Source organism: Xiphias gladius, chromosome 7 (genome assembly GCF_016859285.1).
Source record: "Xiphias gladius isolate SHS-SW01 ecotype Sanya breed wild chromosome 7, ASM1685928v1, whole genome shotgun sequence".
Classification (NCBI taxonomy): domain Eukaryota; kingdom Metazoa; phylum Chordata; class Actinopteri; order Istiophoriformes; family Xiphiidae; genus Xiphias; species Xiphias gladius.
Genome location: NC_053406.1, coordinates 12,619,965 through 12,632,525, shown reverse-complemented (window position 1 = coordinate 12,632,525; position 12,561 = coordinate 12,619,965). Strand labels below are relative to the sequence as shown.

The window sequence follows — 12,561 nt, the reverse complement described above, 5'->3', positions numbered from 1 at the left end:
GGTTGACTGCTGATTATGTCAGCTAAAGTCACAAGCATGCTATAAGAATTTGATTGCGATTGCCTCCTATCTAGATAAATAGCCTGCAGCTTGGTCTTCTAGGAATCAACTGTGTGATATATTATTACTTTTCTGTTCCCGTTTTACTGACAATCTTCAGTGTAGTGGAAAACTAACAACATATAAAGAGAAATCCTGTTCAAAAGTATATAAGTATATATGGCTCATCAGATCAAAACATCTGCTGTTTTCCATTTCACTAAAAGCTCTGTCTGAAATCTCAGGCAAGGATCTGGACGTGTTAGAGGAATCTGAGTCCGAATGCCCAACGGTGACTGTGTCCTTTATGTTCATAGTTCTCCCTTTCATTGGGGTACGTAGGTCATCTGTGGATATCTCCAAACCTTCCCCTGAATTCTTGGATATCTTTTCAATGCTTGGAAAGAAACCGTGTATTTTTTAAACACCAAGAACATTTGTCAAGGATTTCACCAAATTCAGAAAAGCAGCCCTCCTCTCTCTCTATGCATAAAGCTATTGCTTCCACATTTCATACACAAACCTGATTGAAAATATTCAGTAAATCCATCTGATTCAATACAAGATTTTTTCCACGGATTTTCAAGAAAGTTTTGGCACATGGCTACCTGTGATTTTCGTAATGTGCTGTAGGTAATAATGATATAAATAACCAATTGCTGATGTTAGAAAAGCTTACAATAATAACAATTATTGTCTTTACCTTTTGACCTTTGCTCTTTGCAGGACAGTGGTGGAGGGCAGATGGCAGTCACGGTCACAGAGGTTCCTTTGTCCCTGGAGGATCTGGACCGGACCATAGCTGCCTTTGACACTATAGAGCAGCTTCTCAGATCCCTGAACCCAGACACCTGGAGACAGGACCTGGACAGCATCTACACTCAAACACACATACATTATAGATCTAGGGCCTATCATCTGGCAAGCAGACACAATAAAGGTAAGATATACAATTTCTAAGTTTTACAAGCCATTTGAGACCTATACATGATGCTGTCCAACAAACATACAGTATGTACACCATTTTAAAGACATGTATTAATGTCTCACAGTCTGTCAGGCTGGTAGAACACCAAACAAAAACGTATACAATGCCCTTTCATGACTGTGCTATTAGTATGACAATAATCACTTTCATTTGGCTCTAATAGAACTGCTGCAGATGCTATGTGCTGACACATTACAATACAGTTTTATAATGCAGAAATGAAACAAAAAAACACGAGTAGACATATTAAAGAGGACACTATTTACTATTCAATGGATGCAATCAAACTATAAATAAGTAAAGAATCACAAAGTAACAAAACCTCCAGTTTTACACAATTAAAATTGTCTCAAATGCACAGATTAGCCCTACAATTTGGTATCCAAGTAGCACCAAATATATAAACTCCTATGAAAACCAGGCTCCTGTGGCTGGGTAAATGCTGTGTTGTATGTACAGTATGCATAAGCAATCTATGTGCAAAACTAAAACAACAGGCTACATGTGTCTTAAAGCTGCGTTGAGCTGTAGGGTTGATAACTGATTGATTAATACTGTCGTTCAGGAGTAGTAACAACCCTTTCCTGTCAAATAGAGTCATTTAAAAATTATATTAATATAAAAAAATGATGCAAAATGTTGCTTTGAATTCCAGTGAATATCTCAGAGTTTCCGGAGATACAAAATATTTTATATCAGGCATAAGTAAAATGAGAAAATTGTGCAGCCATTAAAATAACATCTTTGGTTTAAATATTTCTCTTGGTACAAGAATCAAATGGGTCAAGCAGATACTTGTACCAGGAAGATCAGAGCAGTGATGTTCTCATCCTGGTTTATTATGCTGCAGATGATGATCCTCAACTACTCTGCTGCGTTCACAGAATTTCGCTGCAGTCTGGTGCAGTCGAAGGTAGCTGGTTCAATAGAGGGGGAGGCAGAGTGTGTAGCCTTGTGCTGACCAAGAAAGACCCACACCGCAGGAATCACATTCTCACATCTCGAGCTATACGTAAAACTCAGCGGTACAGCTTTGCAGTCTGGGGCTTGGTAATTTGAAAAAAATAATTAGTCAAGGCTGTAATGACTGTGATGGAGCCAGATTGCTGCCTTATGATCAAATATAGCACAGGTGATAGCGAATGAAACCGTGCTAATGAAGTGTTGCATATTCAATTGAAACTACATTATCCAGTCTGTGTCGAGTAAGTTAGAGGGCTATCATAATATTAGGTTGTCTGGTGGTTGAGTGTATCTCTACACACTTATTCTGGCATGTAGAAAGGTAGAAGAAACATCCCTGCAGTTTAATCCCCTGTGTGGAACATAAAAATGGTAATAACAGAGTTACAGCATTATAATGAGTTTGGGTGTGAAAACCATTTTTGAACTTGAAAATGATATACATAGAAATTAATATACATTTACCTTTTTTATTTTATTTTTTTTAATTTTCTGGAAAAAAGTAGCCCCTGCTCATATTATAATGCAACGGCAGTGCCTGAGTCAAATGAGCAGTTTGCCCTCTAGGGAGTCTAATAGTGAGTCAGTGACAGGTTTAAGGCGAGACGGGACCAGTAGTTCACAGCAACTCTGTAGTGTGAAGTCAGTGCCGATGACCTGCAGTTGCTGAGGCAATCGATTTTGCCCTTAGGATGCGCAGCTAGAGCGGACGTCTTAGAGCAGATATGAAAATTTGGCACACAAAGACTTATTACACACAGACATGTCATTCATGTGGAGAATGTGCTCAGGTTTGTGTGTGTGTGTGTGTGTGTGTCTATTCAACCTTGCAACAGACCTGAGTATGTTCAATCCCATATCTCTCACCTGTGCGTCCGCATCTCTCGCCTGCACTTGACAGCAAATCTATCTGTATTTATCAGTGCATGTGTGTGCTCGGCTTGCATGAGGCAGCTCCATATATGGGGAGTTGGTGCGCGTTGCAGCGCCACAAAGGGGTGCATAGGTGCTGCAGATCTTTGATACACTGTACCAATGTAGCTCTCTCTAATTGGAAATTCAACCTGTGCAGCGGAGCAGAAACCTGCCAGAGTCAGCAGCTCAGCTTTGTTTTCATTAAGATACAAACACAGTAGTTCACACCCACTTTTGTTCCCATGAAGGACAGTAAGTCTGATCATAACATTAACTGGGATACTTTTAAGTCCAAGTAACTCACACACATGCAGCCTCACACACAAATAAGTTAAAATCAAATCTTAACAATACTTAGACAAACAAGCATAGAAATTTAGAGCAGATTATATATTCTTCACATACACATATACTATACTTTTTTCATGTAGGTGGATGTGAGAGTGACATAGTCATTCCTGTAGTCTTGCTTGCCTTCCATCTTTCTGACTGTCTTTTTTCACTCTCCCACTCCCTGACAGGGTTCCACACCACTGCGTTTGTGAGATTGCACTTATTCCCCTTAAACAGAGACAAGCTTAGCCTTGCAAGTACACACACACACACTCTCATATACAGCATATACACATATACATGCCTGCTCACTCCAAGCATAAACACCAACACATGACATGTGCCTGCATCGTCACACATAAATGCGCACACAAACACACATACCTGTTTTTCCTCTGCATTTGGTGTTAAAAGACAGCCCTGAATGTGCACATCAGAGCCAATACAGTAGCAGGTGACTCAGTGTGCTTTTGTACCAGCTCCTTTACATTTCGACTTGCATCACCTTGGGGGATGTAAACAAACATCAGAGACACCTGTCATGACTCTTGACATCTCCACAATTCTGTCATCAACTATGAAACCATCACTTGCTGAAAATCTGGTATGTTGCTCTTCAAGTAAAATCACATAAATAGAAAAGATGGGTTTTTTGGAGCCTGTACATTTTGACAACAAAAGGAGATGCAGGAAGAAAAGATTTCTATGATTAGGCTGTGAGCAAAGTTATATTATAGTGTAGTGTAGCAGAATGACAGGTTTGTATTGTGGTTCAAGATACTAAAATTAATTCTTAATGCTGAATACGCCCTCCATGATGTCACACCTTACGTTAATAAGTTAGCTAAGGTAGTTGTTAATGCGTCTGTGGTGAAATGAAACATACTGTAGCTCTTTAATGGCAAATGCCCCAAAAAATAAATAAATAAACTATTAACAAACTGCTGCATATAGTATGTAGTATCATTCTGACAGTTTAGCACAAGACGAATCTGTTCTATCCTGAAGACATGGAAAGCAGGTCTCTTCAACATATTTTATTTGTTTTCCATTAGCCCTATAGGTTTTTGTTGAGACACATATACTTTGAATGATAGTGCCCTAGATGTTTTAATTTAAATCTACAATTGAGGTACAAAAACTGAAGAAGTGGGTACAGAATAGCACATTACTATTTCTACTTGTAGCTGGATCGATCATTTCCTAGCAGTGCTAGAATTTGTGTTCACATACCATTTAAACATTCGACACTATTCAGTATATTGTTGACTTATACAAGTCCAACTTCAAAGTTGAGAAGTTTAGAAAAGAATGCCGATTTATTCAAATGAGCAGAACTTCTTTCACCCAAATGTTGTCTCCACTCATCCAAAATACGCACCAGTACATTCCCCGTTACCTCCCTGTTTGGTTTTTTGAAACATGACACACACAAAATCAGTTGTCCTCTTTTAACCTGTTAATACTCACACAAGTCCAGACATAATCCACTTCTTCATTTAGCCTACTGTACTGTATAGTGGATGTGCACACGACTGTCTGTAAGACGCATGCACATACAAATGCGTTTACAGTAGCTTTCGTTTGCTGCCTTTCTCTTCTATATTCCTCATATGTCTAATCTTATGTTCTTGTCATTTTGCCATGCAACAGAAAAGACATAAAACACTTTCGGTATATATGGGGGCAATTTTATTACCACAATGGAACCACAATCAACGTGGACAGAATGAATGGTGGACCTCCTACCTTCATCTCTCGCTGTGTACTGCCAAAGCAAATGATCATATCCCCTGCTCTTTTCTCTATCTCTTCATTGTTGTTCATTGTTCATTGGGCTGAATTTTGTCATGAATGGAAACCCCCACTGCAAAGATTTCTTTTTGTGAACAATTGCTTATCGATTATCAATGCCATTAGTTTTCCCTTGACCACCACTGCATTTCCCTTTGGTTTCTCTCTGTCTCTCTTTCTCTCACACACACACACTCACACACAGACACGTCAAGCAGATTTGTTGTTGTTACACTGATCCGATGCACATGTGATTTCTAGACAGTTTCTGTTGTATGACTGATCTTTATTGTTGTTGTTGCAGCAAATATCAAAAGCAAGCCAATTCAACCAAACGTAGTAGATTGCAAATATCACTTCTGACAGGTCCTTTAGTCTTGTATTGCGTTGCAAAAGCCTTTTGTATTTTAGTGAAGTGAAAAATTCAGTAATGACCTAAGAAAAGTTCAGTCATCTTAATTGAAAATGAACGTCAAGAATATTTGACGTGTTTCAAGAAAGCGTTCCTCCATTTCACCCAGGCTTTGTCCTCAAATTGTCTCTATGTGGTTAATAGGGTAGACTTGTTTGGGGAAAAAGAATGAAACAATCAACCCCACCTTGTGCTGGCTGTAGAATTGGCCATCATACCCAAACCCTTCATGTATTTTCTTATAGTTAATGGTGTAAGATCTCCACACCACTTGCTTTGTCGTCTTTGTCTTTGCCCAGGAGCATGCTACATTACATTTACAGTACTCGGAGAGAGTCAGGCTGCAATCATACAGTCATTCTGATAGCCCCTGAATGAAAAACATAACCATTATCTACCAAAGAAAACAAACTGCTGATGCTGCCACTGTGATGCTGAGACAATACACTAAGCCAGTTGCCAATTCTTGGGTAGCGACTTATGGTTCCATGTGCACAGACTTACTCCTCCATCGCTGCCTAAAAAGTGTAAGGTTTATGGGATTAAGGAGCTCAACCCACTACCGTTTGATCAGTTTAGTGCTTTTTCCCCTACTTTCTTTTGGACAGAGGACAGTTGCATTCTTCCGTAAAAGGTGAATGCATCAGCAATTTCTTCTCGTCATGTTGCTTTTGCTGAGGGGCTGTTCAGTCACCCTTTCGTAAAGAGGTTTCTGCAGGTAGTGAAGCGTCAGTCTGTAGTCCAGTGGGGGCCTCCCAAGGTGCTGAAGGATGTCCCCTGTGAACCTCCGGAGCACCGTTAGGGAAATATCCTTAACCCTTTACATGTCTTTTTTTATTAGTCAAATAAATCAAAAAGTGGCAAATTACACCTACTTTTCTATTGCGTAATAATGTCAGTCAGGCTGTTTTGAGTGAGTCCTTACGTTCCCATCACCAGAGCAAGTCTGTAGAGCTTATTTCCAGAATATGAAAAGGCTTCTGAATTGTCTATTTTTCTCCATGATGGAAAAGAACAACAGCAATAATGCCCGATAACTGGATATTATACACAAGTCAAAGTGGAATAGTAACTACACGTTTTTCCTGGTTTACCACTTAAAAGACATAGAGGCATTTCATTTAACCTTTTCTATTTTTCTTTTTCTACCAACAAATGAAACTGCACTGGACACAAGTGATATCAACTCATTCCATTGAGGGTTTTTGCCTTTCTTTAAAGAAAAAAGTTTATAACTTAAATGTTTTTTATCCAGTGTACAGTAGATCGACTGAGTTATGTACATTACCGTAAGGTAAAGCTAAATTGCCATCCTTTCTGTTATTACTCTCATTCCTTTTTTTTCTTTTTTTTTTTAATTTTTTGTCTCTTCTGTCCTTCAAATCACCTCGGGTCACTCTGGATTGCCTTCGAAATATGAGCAATATAAATTGCTCTCTCTATATTTCACAGAAAATAAATTTTCAGTCTCCTTCACTCTTTCATTTGTCACTCATATCATCATCCTAGAAAATCGATACCAACGCTGGAGATGATTGCTATGGTTCTTTCCTTAAGCAAATTACACATTAAAAATCTGTCTTTGCCTTACAAACAGTCAGCAGCCTCAAATGAAATGGTCACCTGCTAAAGTGTGACCTCAGTGTGACCTGTGCATTAACTGTATGTCATTCTGACAGTGGTCTCTTTCTAATGCCAATACTAGTGAGACGTACAGAAACACAGACAGATTCTACTCAAGCGCCATGTTCTGGAGCTCCTGGTTTTTCCCCTCTGGACCAGTGCTTTGGTCTCTTATTTACCATCAGCTTGTCCCATAATCCCTTTGATTCTCTTGAAATTAGTTTTGAACAACTGCAGGCCAATTCAGCGAACAAAGGTCGTACGTGCGCAGATGATAAGGATTTTTCTCCGAAGTGATGACATGAAGAAAGACTTTGGTCAATACATCCAATCCACAATCAATTAATGGCCCCTGCTTCCTATTCTGGCCTTTGTGTTCTCTCTTTCTGCATCTTTGTCTCTATTTCTGCCGGTCATCTCTCTAACTGTTCATCTATAGTCAGTTCTTGTCGCAACTGAGTTCATAACCATTAGTCTCATTCCATCTTGCAACCTTTTTCGTTCAGTCAATATTGAGCATATTTTTAGAGTGACTCACAGCTACTTTGCCTTACCCACTACCCTCTTTCTGTTTCCTTCTTCATTCATCTCTGTGTCCAATATGCCACATATTTCTGTTTATGATGTGAATCAACAGACAAGACATAACTGTACAAGTCAAAATGGCATTCTGTCTCTCTCACCCTTCCTCAAACTGTTATATTGCAGGCCAGTACTGTAACAGAAAAACAACTATTGGTTTTTTGTTTACTGTATAACACAATAGGAACTTCTCCAATAACCAGTTGATGAGGAAGGGATGTATTTTGTGTTACCACCAGCAGCAGAGGCAGTATATTAAAATAAAGAAAAATTAAGTTGCCATGATAAGTGTATTGCAAAAACACCCCAAAGAATAAAGATAAAGAGCACAAAAACTTAACTAATGAGTAGTTTTCTCTCACACTGTCCAGTTGATCTGAACCGTCTCTATGATGACGTCAAACGGTACAGCTGTACCCCGCGCAACTACTCTGTAAACCTGCGCGAGGAGCTGAGGGCCACCAACGCTGTCTTCTTCCCTCGATGTTTGCTGGTCAAACGCTGCGGAGGCAATTGTGGCTGTGGAACTAATAACTGGAACCACGGCTGCACCTGTCAGGCCTCCAAGACGACGCTAAAACTACACGAGGTCGGTTACACACAGTTCAAACACTCACAGAACACTCAAAGAATCAAAGTATCACCCAGACTTCCAAATAGATTTTGTCATTAGTTACTTCATAATTTTTCATTCAGTCGATAAAGAATTCCGCAGCAAATTTTGTTCAGTACAACCGTACAACAGCATAAGTAAAAATTACTCGAGGTTAGTTGTAACTTTGCCTAATTCCTATTTAGTCACATGCTTTAAAGTATTTGCTGCATATTCTTGTTCATGGATGTTTGGGGTGACTGATGCCTGATGATTGTTGTGGTTTTTCAAGGATTTTCTCTCTATCACCCTGCACCACGAGAAAGGAAACATTAACTAAAACACCATTATATAAATTGATCTGACATGAGGAGAATCACTTTTACAACTTAAAATGGACTCACTCATTATATCGTTTTACACTTATTACACTGATTTTATTTCCTTGAACATGAATACATGCAAAAATTATTATTTTTAATACATGCAGTGCTTTTAAGAAGGCAGAAAAAGATGTGCATTCAGTAGCTCTCTGCATATCCCTGTGCATACTGTGGCCTTTCCTTTAACATGACAGCATTTAATTTAGGCTTGAGCTTTGCTGGAGGTGTTACAGAAAATGCAGTAGTTCATTCAAACATGAGACTAACATGCAAACATTCCAGCACATTTTAGGCGCATACTTGAAAGGGGCTAAAAAAGATGGTGTGTGTATAAGTGAGCGATGTAGATGCGGAGTGAGGAAGGGAGGGTGAAGCGGGGAGAAACTGGGCATGGAGAGGCAGGCACTGCATCCACAATGAAGCAGCAATGCACCAACAGCGTCACACTTTCTCCCTCCACTTTCTCTCCTCTATTTGTTTCTATGTTGGCCCTGTGTTTCTCTTCGTAATCTCTCCATATCTCTCTCAACGCATTGTTAGAATTCTATCACTCTTTCTTTCTCTGGGCTTCCTCCATCCTGTCATTCCTCCAAATTCCCATTTTCAATTTATCCCTTTGCAATACACCATTCTTGTTCTTTAAGCCTGTCATTCATTCTTTACTCTGTCTTTCCTCCATCTCTTTGTGTCTTTGTTCTTCTATAGTTTCATTATTGAAAAATGGTCTGTAGGGCTCTCTCTGTCTCACTGTTAAAAATCATACAATAGGAATTTAGACAAAAGTGGGATTTGGATTGTAATTGTGGAATGTGTATCTGAGTGTGTGTGTGTGCAAGTCACTGTGTATGAGAGCATGAAAATGGTGCGTTTGTGTCTCTATATACGTTATGTACATAGAACTTGCCTGCATGTGTGGTTATGTGTTTGTGTGTGTGTGTGTGTGTGTGTGTGTGTGTGTGTGTGTGTGTGTGTGTGTGTGTGTGTGTGTGTGTGTGTGTGTGTGTGTGTTGTTCATGAGAGGTTTCCATCCTCCCTTCCTCTCCTTGCAGGCTGTCATACGCGTGTGACTGCTGTCTTCAGTGACTTAACTTCTAAAGAAACACATTATCAACAAGACTATTGTTTCAGTGCTGGGAAGTCCTGGCATAAATCATGGGCAGCTTCGCTTTCGCTCTGGAGAACAAATTCACTGTATCCCTTGAGGAACAATTTGTACTTCCAGTCTATTTTCACATCAGAGGCCACAGCTGAGAACAATGTGACTATCTGCAGCAAATTCAGATATAGTGAAATTTTGACTAAATCTAACCGTAAAATCAATTCTAAAGCACTCTTATAGACTTAGTGTAAACAGACACGTGTAACCTTTTTTTGAATCCACATTTGTAAAGAACTGTAAAGCTTTTGTTTAAAACCACAATATGCAAACTTCTTGACATAGTAAAAACAGCATATACTATCTATATCAGTCTGTGAACATCTGTAATCTGTGTGTACACTGCTTTGCTAAATCCCTTCATTTACTTTAAATTCCTGATGTCTAATATCTTCCCTCACTTACTCTATAATGTTTTCTCTTTGCACAGCCAACAGCAAATCCTTTGGCAGCTTGTCCTACATCTATCGTTGCTGGGAAGGGCTCCAGCTCCCGGTTACCCTAAAAACAAATAATAATAAATGAATGAATTTTAAAATAATACAGGGATTCCAGTGTAGTCAGTTATGATTAATAAGGGGAATTGTTGATATGTAATTGTGTTGTATGGTTTCCAGAGTTTCATGCTACACTACTGCTTTCTCAGAAACCTTGCCTTTACTATCTATCCATATTTTGACTTCCCTCACTTGCTTCAATGTCAAGTTTTTGTGACACGTGCAATTCATCTCAGGGAGCAGTGTTTCTCTTTTCTGTTGAACTCCTGCATTGTTTTGTCATGACTGATGTCCATAAAAAGGCAACATAAGACTCTTGTTATTTTCTCACCATTTCTTATGTCTTCTGCTCTTTTACATTCAAATGGGGTTTATTGGCATGTTGACATGACAAAGCCTTTTTAACACCTACCAACAAGACAGGGAACAATCTGTGCGCTTCTCTGTCTCTTCATCCTTGCTGTCTTACTCTCTGTCACCTTTAGGTGCTGAAGTACGCCCCAGAGGTCACTTTGCATCAGCGCCATCGGAGGCCGCAGGTGCGTTGGGTCATAGATGAGATCTTCCTCACACACCATGAAATGTGCGAGTGTGCATGTCCATTCCAGCCCCCTCGCTGAGACACTCAAGACTGGCACATGCATCTGGAACTGTTGGACAAGTTCTTCTTTTATCTATTTTGCAACAGACTTAATATAATAACAGTAACGCAGACACATGCAGCAAAGAAGAAAGCAACAATTTGACTGGCAAACTGCAGCTCATATCATACACATTGGCATTTCCTCAGTACACAGGCCAAACTTGTATTTGCATAAATGTTTCCAGCCAAAAATATTTGTTATTCAACTTTCCTGCAATCTGGAGTTTAAATCTCAACTGTTTAGACCAAATTTAAAAATCAGTTGTGCACCAAGCGTTAAAATAACAGCAGACCTTTTTCAGAGGAATTCACTTTCAATTCATTTCAATTTTTTTCCTCCAAAGAATAAATACTGAAAAACATTTGGACGTTTAATGGATGCCAAATTGATAGAATTGAAATAGAATTGACTTAGACTGCTATGTAAACAGTTTTTTATTCCTTTCACATGTATGTCTCTCTTCCTGTTATAATAAGACTGTTTCTAGAAACTTCAGGCACTTCTTCTGCCAGGAACATGCCGAGATCAGTAAGCGTGAGATAGAAGGAAGGAGGCAGAGGACTTGGAGGAAGTGTAAACCAAAATAACACTTTATCTTGATGTGAAATTAGGCTAACTATAACCCTCCGGATCTGAATTGCACACTAACACACTCACACACATGCTCACTCTAGGCTTCCACTCCTACTCAAAGACAAAAACTGTAGTTATTTATGCTGAATTCTTCGCTGCTCTATTTTCCAGTGAAGGGCTCCTTTGGTTTTGCACACATTCCTGTCTGATTATATTCATGCTTCCCTTTGTCTGTACCTCCACTTCCTGCTCATTTTCTTTCTCTCTCGTCGACTCCATCTCTAACACACACACTCTTTCTCACTCCCTTCATCACTCACTCTCTAACACATCAAAGGAGATGTCAGATCAGGCCGCTGTGCTCTGCCCATTTTTCTGAACATTCCTGGCATTCCACTGCTAACCGGAATTCTGCTAGCATGGATAAAACCACAATCTTCAGACACTAAACACATAACAGGGGGAAAGACGCTCAGGAAGAGAGACAAAGAGGAAGTTTTTTAGGAGAGGTGGCTGACAGAAAGGACAATCAAGCTTCCAATTTGTAGATTACCAGCAGTCCTGGATGAGAGCTGAGAGAGGAACAACTTTCAAGATATAACAAAGAAAATCAGCATGTCCTGCTTTTTTGGCAAGCAGCCTTTTTCTTTTATGTATCACATTCTAACCCTCTGCTCTGCATGTCTGCAGCAGCACTACAGTGAAAAAGAGATCTGTGGGAATTAGAGTAATGCTGTTGGTCCCTGCTGAAAATACAACTGATACTTGAGAGTGTATGTGTGTGTGTGTGCGCGTGTGCGTGTGTGTGTGCGTGCGTGTGTGCGTGTGTGCGTGTGTGCGTGCGTGTGTGTCAGTCTGCCTGTAACAGCTCAGGAAGAGGTCCTTTTGTTTTAAGGGGCGGAGGGTTACCAACAGTCTGTGAGAGCTGGCAGCAGATACAAGCATGTGAATGGTCGGCATGTGACTGTGCGTGCGAGTGTGTGTATGTTGTGTCTCTGTGTAGATAGCCAGAGTATCAAGGCAACAGAGCAAGAATTCAAACTAACTGCATATTATTTCCATACACG

At 39.7% G+C, this 12,561-nt stretch overlaps 1 protein-coding gene across 3 annotated transcripts in view; it reads left to right on the top strand.

Moving 5' to 3' along the window:
• pdgfd (platelet derived growth factor d) overlaps positions 1-12,274 on the top strand; it is a 49,034-nt gene extending 36,760 nt beyond the window's left edge. For all 3 annotated transcript variants that reach the window (XM_040131078.1, XM_040131077.1, XM_040131076.1), the window contains 3 exons: positions 766-979; positions 8,021-8,238; positions 10,763-12,274. In XM_040131078.1, coding sequence (XP_039987012.1) covers positions 766-979; positions 8,021-8,238; positions 10,763-10,897 — 567 coding nt within the window. In that variant the 3' untranslated portion in view covers positions 10,898-12,274. The remainder of the gene's footprint in view (positions 1-765; positions 980-8,020; positions 8,239-10,762) is intronic.
• Positions 12,275-12,561: the final 287 nt, after the last annotated feature.